General features: G+C 38.2%; 2 protein-coding genes across 2 annotated transcripts; one reads left to right on the forward strand and one right to left on the reverse strand.

Moving 5' to 3' along the window:
• Positions 1 to 221: 221 nt before the first annotated feature.
• Positions 222 to 8,960, forward strand: smad3b (SMAD family member 3b). Its single transcript, XM_008412197.3, has 9 exons — positions 222 to 735; positions 2,256 to 2,449; positions 2,540 to 2,674; positions 3,003 to 3,077; positions 3,168 to 3,218; positions 4,314 to 4,526; positions 4,640 to 4,777; positions 5,092 to 5,236; positions 6,643 to 8,960. Exons 1-9 carry the CDS (start codon positions 533 to 535, stop codon positions 6,764 to 6,766), a joined length of 1,278 nt encoding a protein of 425 aa, XP_008410419.1. The 5' UTR covers positions 222 to 532; the 3' UTR covers positions 6,767 to 8,960.
• A 665-nt stretch (positions 8,961 to 9,625) lies between these two features.
• On the reverse strand, positions 9,626 to 13,292 carry aagab (alpha and gamma adaptin binding protein). The gene is made up of 10 exons (XM_008412196.3): positions 13,106 to 13,292; positions 11,791 to 11,981; positions 11,607 to 11,703; positions 11,420 to 11,509; positions 11,249 to 11,332; positions 11,083 to 11,162; positions 10,840 to 10,936; positions 10,641 to 10,745; positions 10,446 to 10,495; positions 9,626 to 10,250 (listed from the first exon to the last, which is right to left on the reverse strand). The coding sequence occupies exons 1-10, from the start codon at positions 13,197 to 13,199 to the stop codon at positions 10,173 to 10,175; spliced, it is 966 nt and encodes a 321-aa protein (XP_008410418.1). The 5' UTR covers positions 13,200 to 13,292; the 3' UTR covers positions 9,626 to 10,172.
• Between the last annotated feature and the right edge of the window lie 74 nt (positions 13,293 to 13,366).

Raw genomic sequence — 13,366 nt, forward strand, 5'->3', positions numbered from 1 at the left:
CAGAACAGCCGTATTTATACACAAATTAAACAACATCAAGTGAGATTCATATACTCTATTCAGGTGTCTTCTGAATAGCTACTGGCTATATATGGGATTTTATTTAGAGGCAGCATATTGATGTGGGGTGTGTGGGTGGGGAGATCGAAGTTTTAAGATTGCTCTTTGAGCTTTTTTTTAATATCAGATTATGTTTATTTTCATTGCATTGCCACACTATGGCAATGCATGAGGATGCAGGTGGAGGGCAGACCAGCTGACTGGTGGGTAGGCGGAGGCAGGCAAACAATCGGGCAGGACTGGGTTCTGCTGCTGTTTTACTCCGACAGACAGGCAACCTGAACGGACTGGACCTTGATGCGAGCCGCTGTTACCGAGCTCCAGGGAGCAACCAGCCTCTGGGAGTTTAGTCCAACCAGCTACACCCAACCTAACCTTGATTACAGCAACAGCGAACTGTTCTTTGTGCAGCCCTGGAGGTTATCAAATTAAATCAGAGACCCGTAACCACTTGAATTAAGTGACATTTAATATGTCCATATTGCCGTTCACTCCTCCGATCGTGAAGAGGCTACTGGGCTGGAAGAAAGGAGAACAAAACGGACAGGAGGAGAAATGGTGCGAAAAGGCTGTCAAAAGTCTCGTAAAGAAGCTGAAGAGGACGGGACAGCTGGAGGAATTGGAAAAGGCCATCACAACACAGAATATCAACACAAAATGCTTAACCATACCCAGGTAAAATCACAGGGCGCAAACTGGTCCAAGTGGCTCAAACTAACAGCTATTACCGATGACAGCTAATGTTAGCCCACAGCTGTAGAGCTAGCCTGCTAGTTAGCGTGAGCTAGCACTAGCAGTTAATATTAAATCAGGTTTTATTTGATAGCGGTGCTTTAGCTGCTATTTTCTTTGTCCTATCAACTGCAAAGTGCATATAATGTTTAAAATTATTTCCCAGGTTGTTGTTACTATCTTTAGTTAACAAAATATCAATTATATTTACAGATAATTAGCCAACAGAACAGCTCCGCTTCGTTCAACAAACATATAAAATTAAAACAATTAATAGTGGCATCAAATGTCTAATTTATTATTATATTTGTACTTTTTTGGTCAGAAGACTTTGCTAGTCCGTGTTACACAGGCTCTTGTAAGATGTGACTTAATCCCACAATTTATAGCAATTTTAGTGCGTTTTCAAATATACTCTTCTGGGACAGGAGTACCTCATGTTTCCCTAGTGTCTAAGCAATTAAAGCTGGTGAAGAGTGTGTAAATATGCTATGCGGTTAGCCCCAGTTCATCAACTGCTATATAAACACGTCCACAGTTCACATATGTGATAAAACACAGGGGTAGAAATCTGGCAGAGCAGAGCTCTGACCAACAGAGGATGTTTAGACTGGAGTGTTTGCACTCTGGGAAAGTTGTATTAGAGGTTTGAGTTTGGGATTCCCCATAAGGCAAACTGATCTTTCTTCTATGATAGCTTGTCAGACAGTTGGTTGTTTCTTTAGTTGACTAAGTGATTAAAATTAGCCTTACGTAAATAAATAAACAAATAATTTGGCTATGTTTTAAGATTTTTTTAGTTAGCTCTTAAGTGTTTCAAGTGATTACTTTTCAAGTTTATGTTTGGTAACTTTCAGTACTGAATTGGTCATGTTTCTTTTTTAGGTACATTTGTAGGTCCAACTGCAAACAAACCTAGTAGCTCTCTTTGTTATTTTACTTATCAGGAATGACGTGGTGACCCACTTAACATAAAAATGTGTTGTCCCCCGCCACCTTTGCTGCCAGTACAGCATGGATGCTTTGTAGAAGTGGTTCTCAATCATAGTCCTTAGGGCTCACTGACCTGCATGTGAGTTGTTGGAGAGTGCTGACACACTTAAATGAATGTGTGGTTAACCGGCTTCTGCAGCATTTGATGATATGTTGAGGAGCTAATGCAGTCACTTTCATAATCTGTGCTGGAGCACAGGTGCATCCAAACATGAAGGACACTTGACCAGGATTGAGAACCCCTGCTATAGGATCTTAAAAAAAAAAAAAAGAGCCATTTGGAGGCTAATTTCATCGTGTAGCAATTCAGAAATAAACTCTGAAACCTACAACAGAATGATGTTTTTTCACTGGCACCTTGTAGTGACACCAACATCCTTGCCACAGAGGATTGGTAATTTGCTAATATTTTTGCCTCTCGTCAGAAACTTCCAGAACACGTAACGTGGCATTCCGGTTGTATGTTCCAGGTCTTTAGATGGACGTCTGCAGGTCTCGCACAGAAAAGGTCTTCCTCATGTGATCTACTGTCGCCTGTGGCGCTGGCCGGACCTGCAGTCTCATCATGAGCTGAGGGCTGTAGATCACTGTGAATATGCCTTTCACACCAAGAAGGATGAAGTGTGCGTCAACCCCTACCACTACCAGAGGATAGAGACGCCAAGTGAGTGTAATGATTGCTATGCTGCACAGTTTTCTGAACTCACATAGCAAACTGTGAATGGAATTAAAGTGATCTTTTGCACTTTTCCAGTTTTGCTGCCTGTTCTAGTCCCACGCCACACAGATATACCTGCTGAGTTCCCACCACTGGATGACTACAGCCCATCAATACCTGAAAATACCAATTTCCCTTCTGGCATTGAGCCTCAGAGCAACTATATTCCTGGTGAGAGACATTGTGCTTCGAAGTTTAAACTGTGAAGTTCCTTTCTATCAAAAAAAAATCCAACTTCTTTTTACTGAATATTTTAAAAGAGAAGTTAGAAAACATATTAGAGGAGCCTGACTGTAAGCAGAAACATCTCTGGATGACTGCATTGTTTTTTTTGTTTTTTTAAATTTATTTCTTCCATTGAAATGTGATCTGTGCCAACATGTTTACTGGTGTATGACAAACTGTTATAGTTTCTGGTCCATAGGCATAAAAAAACATTTCGTCCTTTGAAAGTGTGGTGCTTACAGGTTTTGGATGTTAGATGTGTTGTATTTTGCAGAAACTCCCCCTCCAGGGTATCTGAGTGAGGATGGTGAGACAAATGATAACCAACTCAACCGCAACATGGACACAAGTGAGCCCCATAACTACATGCACTACCAGAGCCTTCATTTTCTGTAAACCTTTCATCACGATCATGATCCAACCCTGCACTCTGTTTCAGGTTCGCCCAGCCTTTCACCCAACACTGTTTCACCCACAAACAATAATTCTGGTGAGAAAAATCTTTTGGTTGTTCGTATTGAGAATTTTAACACCATTATGAATTTTAGAGTTTATGCTTTGTAAGTATTTTATGCTTAACTCTAATCTCTTTCTCATCATCATCATCAACACCTTCAAATCAAGAGTTGCCTCTAATCTTACATTTCTGTATTTTTTTTTTTACTTTTCCATAATTAGCCTATTATTTTTTTTTATCACTGTCTTTTGTTTTTATGTTGCATCAAAGCATTATTACTGACAAGTCCTCCATATATAAAGACTGCATGATTGATTAATTACTAGCTTATATCACAATTATTGAACTTTACTGACCAGAGCTTTTTGTAAAATGAATCAAACATATTTGTTGTTTGCTTTGCAGTTTGGTTTTAGGATAATGCTCATTATTTCTAATAAATAGTTAGATTTTATTATTTTTTTTAATGGAAGAAAGACATTAAAAAATGTCTTTCTACCTTTATTATAACATCACTTGTTGCTATAATAAATGTTGCTTTAAAGCTTTTAAGTGGATTTAATATTCAGTAACCTTGTATATTTTCTAATATTGGATTTAAATTTAGTCAGTTGACTTGAGCGTATACTTGACAACTTGGTACTATTCCCTTCATCTTAACTGGAATTGAATTGCCATTAATGTAATTATTATGACAACGTATCAGTTTAAGGAATATATTTTATTTCTCTACTTTGTGTTGGTCTCTCACTTAGAATTCCAATTAAATAAATGAAAGTTTGTAGGTGTAATGTGATAAAATGTATCTAAAAAAATAAAGATAAGGGGTATTAATGTTTTTGCAAGGCACTGAAAATACTTGTGCTCTGCAGATAGCGCATGACCACATCATGTTTTATTGCAACAGTGTTCCCTGCTTAGAACAGAAAGGTTTTCATTTGCCTTTTATAACTTTTTTTTTTTCTTTTTTTGATTGTGGACATTGCAACTCACCAGCATGGTGAGCAGAATAATTTTATTTATTAGTTCTGCTTTTATTTGTACTGGTCCATAAGTATAAGATTATTATGTATTTTGAGTCAGTTGAGCTTGCGTCTGCTCATGTCTGTAATTTTTCCACTAATCCAGACCCACAGCCTGTGACGTACTGTGAATCAGCCTTCTGGTGCTCCATCTCTTACTATGAGCTGAACCAGCGTGTTGGGGAGACCTTCCATGCATCCCAGCCTTCCCTCACGGTAGATGGATTCACTGACCCCTCAAATTCTGAGCGCTTCTGTCTGGGCCTGCTGTCCAACGTCAACCGGAACTCAGCCGTAGAGCTCACTCGCCGACACATAGGTGCATACTTTTTTTTTTTTTTTTTCCAGCCAGTCTTTTCATATTTATGCTTTGAGAAATCTGTAGGTTACAGGTTGTTTCCTTGGCTGCAATCATTTCTGTTCCTTTTCCAGGACGTGGCGTGAGGTTATATTACATTGGGGGAGAAGTGTTTGCAGAGTGTCTTAGTGACAGTGCCATCTTTGTTCAAAGTCCTAACTGCAACCAGCGATATGGGTGGCATCCTGCCACAGTGTGCAAAATACCTCCAGGTCAGTGTGAAACTAATCCCAGGTGAAATCCAGTGTCCTCCATACTTAGGAAAACTGCTGACAAAGATCTGTTGTGCTGAAGTAGCATAACCTTTGATTGGAACGTTTAGAAAAATCCTTCCTTTAATGAGAGTAAATGTCATCTGTTGAGAAAGTTTTCTAAAATCAGTACTACTAAACTTGTTTTATACACTACGTTTTAAGATTATCAATGCAAACTTTTAATTAGCAAGTTATAACCCGAGCTGTAAAGTTCTATCAAAACGACACTTATTTGATCTATGCACTGTTAAGTTTAAATATATTTTTGCCAGGATGCAACCTGAAGATTTTTAACAACCAAGAATTTGCTGCCCTCCTGGCTCAGTCGGTCAATCAGGGCTTCGAGGCTGTTTACCAGCTCACCAGGATGTGCACCATTCGCATGAGCTTTGTCAAGGGCTGGGGAGCTGAGTATAGGTAAGCATGGTTGTTTACCGTTGATATTGTAGTTTCAACTGCCTAATACTTAATTTAATGTTTATAGATACACAGTGAGATATTTGGTAATGATTTTGATGGTCAGAAAAACAAAGACATATTTAAGATGCAGTGAGTTTGACAGGGAAATACCAGACAAGTTAGTTGCAGAAATGAAGTTGTCTTCCTCTTTTCAGAGCACATACCTCAACATCCTTTATACAAATACGATGATTTGTAAATCAGTGATGCAGGAAATACATTATATCCAGTTGTTGGATTGTTCTTTTTTGGTACTCTAAGTACGATTTGCTTATGGCTAAATTAGGATTAGTGTGTGGGTTTTGATGTCTTTGATGATTTCTATTTTTTTTATCTTTATTTTTCTTCTGTTTTTATTTAAATTATGTAAGGCACTTTGAAATGCCTTGCTGCTGAAATGTGCTATACAAATAAAATTTGATTGATTGATAAAAAATGAACATTACATGACAAGGAAAAGATTTTCTGCAAAAACATTACAGGGGGTAATTTCGACTACTAACAGAGCCATTGGCTCTTCAGGGTGTGGAGTCACTGTTTTTTTGTATTTGCTGCCCACTTTTCCCACAGCTTTGTCTTTAACCTCATTGTTCCTCAAGCAACAAGTCATTTTTTCCCATGAAGTAGATCTCTCCCAACATTTCTGTCCAATGATTCTACTTTGGTGGTTCATCTTTGAGCCAATTCCTTGTGAGAATCTTGAAGGTACTGATCCTCTTTTTGACGAATGTCACTACGATCAGAAACCAGCAGGAAAGTTTTCGGAATCCCGTTTCCTAGTATATTTTTTAAGGTCAGAGGAATATTGTCTGACAACGATTGAAGTGTCCCCACATAACCAATGTGTACAAAACTGATTGAGATTGTTGGATTTTTTTCAATTAGATGAGTGTTACGTAGTTTTAATACAGACAAAGAACATTTTTAATGAGGATGACATCAGTCAGCCTTTTTAAAATTGTTTATAGATTCCTTAAGTTCTGTCGGATAATGGTGAGGGTGCAGCCGTGACAGAGGGGAAGTAATGTATGCGGTGGTGTGGTGGACATATTTCCAAATCCTTCTGCAGTGGGGATTTCCACTTGACTGTGGATTTGTGCGTGTTGTGTTTCTGCCACCAAACACCACAGAGAAAAGCATCTCCGGTAAAGACTTGAGTGACTTCAGGAATAGCCTGCAAAGTTACCTTTAATGTTTGTGTTAATTCATTTAAAGCTACTGAGTAAAAGTATGTATTTAAATACAACACATTTAAATGACCATGACCTGTTTCTCAAGAATTTTTCATATTTAGCATACTGATTCAGCTTAGGCAAGCCCATTTCTAATAACTGTCTAACAGTCGGTGCATCTCTATTCCACAGACGTCAGACAGTGACCAGCACCCCCTGCTGGATAGAGCTGCACCTTAACGGTCCTTTACAATGGCTGGACAAGGTCCTCACCCAGATGGGCTCTCCAAGCATCCACTGCTCCAGTGTCTCTTAGGAAAACTAGTCCCAGATATGCAACTGTCACGTAGGAAAAGTCAAGGTTTTGTCTGTGATGAAACAAGAAGCATCATTCACTTCATCCAGGGGGACTTCACGTAATCAGAATATCAGTGAAAATGTAATTTTCAATAAGTAAATCTAGGAACTATAATATAAGTACACCACAGAGAGAGTGATAGATATCCAGTATTTATGTCTGTCGTTTATGGTGAATATGATTGACGGCAAATGAAAACACAAGATTCAGTTTCCTGGAATATTGGTCTCGCATAAAGCCTCTAAAAATTAGTTTTAAAGCAGAAATGTTGGCCTTCTGAAAATAATTTCCATATGTCGTACATTATATGCACTCGGTACAAGCTGATCTTGGATTATTTACTGCATCAATGTATGCTCATGGTTTTCCAGAGGGGTCAAGAACGCCCAGGTTGCTTCAGGTTGTCTGCATGGGTGTTTCTGATCAGTACTTTGTAGCTTCTCTATGGCGTTTAGATCTGGTAAGTTTGCCATCCTCTCAGGTATTGGAAAACTATTGCCAATAAAGCAATTATTGGCAGTATGGGCAGGTGTGGAATAAGCATCTCCATAAAGCTTGTCAGCAGACCAAAGCATGAGCTTTTCTGAAGCTTCCTGGTAGATGCCTTCACTGATGTTGGACTTGTTAAAACACAGAGAACCGACAGCAGTAAACGACATTACAGCTCTTTGTGGCTGACCCTCCTAGTGGAGGAAGTTGTACTGGTGTCTACAACTAACAACTTTTTCCATGATTGTGTAGGTCTAACATAATATTCTTGCTAAAAGAAAACATGTCTTATTCAAATATTCTAAGAAACTGAATTTTGGGGGTGTTTCAGTTGTAGTACTCGATTATTAAAATGAACACAATTGCAAAGATCACTCTTTAAAACACTGTATGAATGAAATTACTAACAGCAGGGCTTCAATGATATTGTAATTCTAGATGCACCTGCATCTGAAAGGCCTCTCTCCTGTGCAAAAGAGATTGAAATTGTATGAATGAAGCATACAATGCGTATTCTTTACAGACATTTAAAATTTGTGTTCCCCAAGTTTAGATCATGATGCAGGTTAAGCTTGGCCAATTGTTTTTTTGTTTTTTTTCAGTGACTTAATCAAAATTAATTGTGTGTCCATTATTTCTGAGACTCAATCTCGCACACTTAACAGAGGGGAATTAAATGATACATGAAGTAACTTGAAAAGTATTCCGATGCGCTTTCATGTAATCTGTATTTTAAGTACACACTTCTTCCCAAGTAGGGATTTATTTATATAAATTATCTAATTTATGATTCAATTGGTATTTTGTCTACACTACGAAAAAACAAAGCACTATTGTTTCTATAAATAAATAAATGTATAAACTATTTTCTTCTCTGAAAGAGACAAGTTATTTTTGCATATTGTCTGGCATGGTAATCTATTTTTATCATTTCCTAAATATGACTGTAAATAAGCGACTAGAGCTCGTAATTTCATGTTGGCGAAAAGCTTGAAATAGTGAAATAGTGGACCCGATGGACCTTTGCAGTAGGGCTGACTGATGAGACTTTAATAACCCCAAACTTGAGTTGCATAAAGTGTGCTTCTAACCTGCGTGAGCTGGTTGTGCACGTCTGGAACAGATTTCTGTATCAAACCTTATTTATTTCTCAATAAAGGCACATTGCAGACCATATTTGTCTTTGTAGGAGGTTAACTGAATTTAGACACCATGTGACTGTGGGGTGAAAACAAGAAATGCTACTTTGATGTCTTTTTACCAACAGGTAACATTTTGTGATTCACTGTCCTTGTGAGTAAATTATGTACTTCCAGTTTACTGTTCCATCACTTTAACATTGTAATGATTGCTTGCCCCAAAAACACTGTATACCACATCTACGTTATAAGGCATGTGTTTTTGATTACTGTCTCTGATGCAGTGCTTGTCCTGCACTTACAGTACATAGAACTATGTTACCATGTGATCCATAACGCCAACATGGTAGTTGCCTAAACTGTGTACTATAGTGCATTATGTCGTTTGTAGACTTCTGTGTTCTCTTTATTTTTGTAGTGGCTTTTCTGGGCCGAGTCTTACATACATGTAGCCTTTTTGCCTTCGGTTAAATGAAACAAATTGTTCTAAATGTGAAATTTTATTAAAACGCAACAGACAAGTCTTCTCAGTGTTTTTTTCAATTCTTTAATTATGAATCCAAACCCATCTCCTGATAACATCTGCTGTCATTGTGGAGGTTAAAGAGTAGACAAAGTCGACCCTCAATTGTTCTCAACTCTACAGGGTGCAGTAGTTTTCTGATTTTGTTTTATGGCACACTGGCTGAGAAGTGTTTTCAGCAAGTCTGTGGTATGGTCCCTACTAGCTTAAATTACTTAACTCAGATTGGATGCAGGTGGTCATTTTGCAGCAATTTCCCATCTTTTGGAGCCTTTAACAGGTTTTCTTTAGCTCCATCCATTTTTCTATCAGCGCAGGCAGGTTCCATGTCCCTGCAGGATGTATGGCAACCCCATGTTGCTGCCACTGTGAAACCTGACTGGGATGGTGTTATCAGGATGTGCACTCTTTAATTTTCCACCACAAATAGCATTTGCAATGTAAGCCTAAAAGTAGAGATGTGATCTCACCTAACCAGTGTACTTTCACCCACATTGGCTGTGGCACACAGGAACACTTATAATTTTCAATTATGTGCCATTTTATGTTGGCCTGTCACATGAAAGCTCAGTAAATTAATTAGCTTGTGACAATGTGGAAAGGTTCAGGGGATGTGTTTACTTTTGCAAGTCACCATATGCTGAACAGCAGAAATACCACAAATACTTCATTCCAACTACTAATTTTATTTGCTGAAAAGTCTGTTTCTGCATATCTTATTTGGTTCAACCAAATTGCAGTACGCACCCTTGAAAACTAGTGTTCACAAATACATTAAAGTCACAATGAAACTGAAAAAAGTTTTATGTTGATTTATGAGAACGTGCATTAAGTCTCTTACATGGATAAGGCACATATGTAACAAAAATACATGTTATTACCTACAAACAAATTACGGATCAGATGTCCCACGTTATTATTATTTTTTTACCTCCATACCAACCACATATTCAGGATCACACAGGGCTAAACCACATTAAAAAACCCGGGGGAAGAAGGTTAAAGACCGGTGCCACTCATGGCTTACCCTCCAATTAGTATTTCTGCATACATCATTTCCATCCTAAAAATCTCATACAACTATTCTTACAGTGCCATCTGTAAGCAAATCCACCTTCCAAGTATGAGCAGGACGTCCACATCGACACCCATGTGGGTTCCAGGAAAAATGGTGCGATCAGAGGAATGAAGACAGAGTCACTGATATCTGATTCTAGCTGTCTTCACCTGAAGACAATCCATCTACTTCATCTTCTTCCCCACCAATGGCCATCCAAAAGGCTTTTGCCACCTGGAAAACAAAAGAGAAACGTTTCTGAACGGAGCCTTTATTCTTGTGAACCGATCCAACATATTTTTCCACTGGAGTACAACATGCAGTGCCTCGCACAGTATTCAACCCACTTCTATGGGGGATTTTGAATACATTTTCGAGGCACTGCAGCCTTAACTGTTGTTCAAGCAAAAAAGCGATATAATGACTAACCTTTTCAGCATGAACTTTTCTTTGCTCATGTGGTAATGATGAAGCTTTATCTACATGGTGAAATTGAACAAACGCACTTAAGTTTATGTATGAAAAAAAGTTTACAAAGTAAAAACATATTTAACTTCCACACCAAGCATCAATAGAATAGAGAGAGTAACTTTTATTTTAACTTGCTTTAAATACCCCAATTACCTTTCATCTCTTTTAATTTAGTAAAGAGCCGCTCAAAATTGTCTGCATCTGCATCCCCAGCAGTAAGATTGGCGAGTTCCTGTATGTCTAAATCAGTCATTGCATCTGCAAGGATCAAATTCATGTTCAATTTGTGTAATATCATGGAAAATAAATTAAAAAAAATAGCCAAGTAAATGTTTAAAAGAATGTTACTTGCCTACAACTGATCCCTCTTGTGTATCTGAGTTTGCACTGTTGTCTGTGTGGTTGGCCTCCTCATTGGTGTGTGTGCCCTCTGCTGGCAAGCTGGAGGACTGTCCCAACAAAAGGCATTAGCGTCTTCAAAAACAGGTCCCTTTTAAAATTTACTGCGGAAAACCTCCTTAAAACAAATATGTGAATGTAATAAATACGGCCTTTTATAAATCTGCAATTTATATCAACAGAAATGTCATCTAACCGGTGGATCTTGGCTGTGGCGTGGGTTGTTATGCCTGGAAGCAACCAAACTACTCATTAGGCCAAAACCCTGATTGTGCCCTGTTAGACAAAGATGCAAAGAGTCATATATGATGACATCTACAGGTATTGTTCTATCAAACTAAGCCAAGTTGATATTAATTTACCATCCTTCATCTCCACACTGGACCACACATTAGCATTAAGTGCCTGAATAATCCTCTTTACTCCTGTGGACTCTGGAAAGTCATCTGAAATGTGCAAAAGTGATGAGGAAAAGTGAATTGGAGGAAGACTTGGTCATGGAAATGTACTTTTCTCTTTCATGCAGAACTCACCATCCTCATCTGGTAGCTCCTGTGGATTGAGCTCCACAAGCTCAAATGCGTGAGACAAACACCACTGTTGTGCTTCATGCCTAGTGACACCTAAAGCATGAATTAAATTTAATTTGCTTGCTGAGGCAGTATCAAGTGTATGTGCGTAATTATTCATCCTGCATTCTAACCGACTACGTTAACTAACCGTCTTCACAGACTCTGTCGCACACAAGAATAAGCACCTCTGGGCTCAGATCTTCCACCACAGGAATCCAGGGATTTAGCTTTTCCAGCCCATCCTTCTGCAAACATCCAACATGCATCATAGAAACAGCAAACTGAAACAGATTTGCAAATGAAAAGCACATGTTGTTCTTAAGGTCACATACCACTTTGCTATCAAAGTAAGCAATGAAAGCCTGCATAGACTGGGCAATCTCTGCAGACATTTTATATGTGCTTGGTACAACACACAACTGCACGTCCGCCGTATAATATTTGTTATTGATAGTCCAAGGATACCAAACAACAGTTTCCTCTCGCTTAGTTGACTGAGGCAAAGTCTTTGAATTGAGTATTTCTGAAAAGAGAGAGAAGAAAAAAAAAAACACTTAAAAATCACAAAAAGACAACATTAAGCTAAGGTGATTTTTTTTACTCAAGCTCAAACGTTAAGTAAAATATAATTTTTTAAAAATCAGACAAGGGCAACCTGAATAAATAAAAAATGCTAGTTTTAAATAACAGTTTCATTTGTTAAGGGAAAAAAATATATATCCAAAGCCAGCTGGTTTTATGTGAAAAGTAACTGTTCTCTAAACCTACTAAATACCCGAGCCAACTCTGGTGTTAACAACTGTTATCTAGAGTTAATTGGTGATACGTTTTTTTTAAGTGTTTGTGGAGAAATTGTAGTCCATTCTTCTTAGCATGTGTGTTACAATTGGGTCACATTGGAGGGCTTTGGAGCATGAACATAATCGGGGTCATGAACTAAACAGCTTTTTCAGCTCGAGAGCAAATTTCATGGATCCATCCAGGTACTGAAGAAGCAATGCAACCCCAGCCCAACATAATAATAACAAAATATTACTACTATGTTAGACTGTTGCAATCATGCTCTTTTTTTTCTGAAATGCCATGTTAATTTTGTGCTAGGTGTAACGGGACACACCCGTTCCTTTCTGTCAACACAATACTATCCTCAAATTCTTGATCACAAAAATGTGGGACAAAGGCAACAAAGTGTTTTCGTTGCTTTTCTGGATTCATTTGTGAACTCCTGGATGAGACTTTGATGCAATCCAAGTAATTTTGGGAGGACAGTCATTCCTACAAGAAAGGAAGAGCTGTTCTATGTTTTCTACCTGTATGGATAATGGCTCTCTTTGTGGTTTGCTGGAGCCCCTAAAAGCCTTAGTAATGGCTTTTCGATCCTTTCCAGTCTGACAGGTGTTCATGACTGTGTCTCGTGTTTTCTTTAGTTATTTGTAATAATTCATAACATAACAAGTGGCGTTCCTTTCTGCTATAGAACCGTGTTGATATGGATGTTTTTCCTTATGAATTTATACTTTGAAAAGTACATTTTGGTTTTAACCCAGAATCTGTTTATCAACGCTCAGGTCAGGTGCTCTGCTCAGTTAGCATTGTTAAACATTAGCTTTCCTGCTAAATCAGACTGGCTTTGCCCCGAAAACTTACGTTTTATCAGCTCTTCTTCTTTAAATTCGCTGTCAGTGCTAGTGACAAGCACACATGGCAGAATCATCTCAGTGTTTTCTTCTGCCGATGACATTTCTCAAATATTTAAAGATCGGTTTTCAGGTGCTAGCTTGAGATGTAGCTAACGTCTATAACCTTTGAACTCCGTGTTCCGCCGTAGGTCACTTCCGGTTTCTTTAAAATAAGAATAAAGTCAATAAAAGCCTATTTATTAATTTACTGTGCAGTTTCTTGGATTAA

The sequence above is a fragment of the Poecilia reticulata genome, chromosome 6 (genome assembly GCF_904066995.2).
Source record: "Poecilia reticulata chromosome 6, P_reticulata-male-v2, whole genome shotgun sequence".
Taxonomy (NCBI): Eukaryota; Metazoa; Chordata; class Actinopteri; order Cyprinodontiformes; family Poeciliidae; genus Poecilia; species Poecilia reticulata.

Bases quoted from the DNA above. Each gene is read 5' to 3' on its own strand.
- smad3b (XM_008412197.3), top strand. From the start codon at position 533: ATGTCCATATTGCCGTTCACTCCTCCGATCGTGAAGAGGCTACTGGGC. The intron at 3,078-3,167 runs GTGAGCCCCATA...ACTCTGTTTCAG, and splicing joins CAACCGCAACATGGACACAA to GTTCGCCCAGCCTTTCACCC. The intron at 5,237-6,642 runs GTAAGCATGGTT...TCTATTCCACAG, and splicing joins GGCTGGGGAGCTGAGTATAG to ACGTCAGACAGTGACCAGCA.
- aagab (XM_008412196.3), bottom strand. From the start codon at position 13,199: ATGTCATCGGCAGAAGAAAACACTGAGATGATTCTGCCATGTGTGCTT. The intron at 11,704-11,790 runs GTATGTGACCTT...GGATGTTTGCAG, and splicing joins CTTACTTTGATAGCAAAGTG to AAGGATGGGCTGGAAAAGCT. The intron at 11,333-11,419 runs GTGAGTTCTGCA...TGCACATTTCAG, and splicing joins GGAGCTACCAGATGAGGATG to ATGACTTTCCAGAGTCCACA.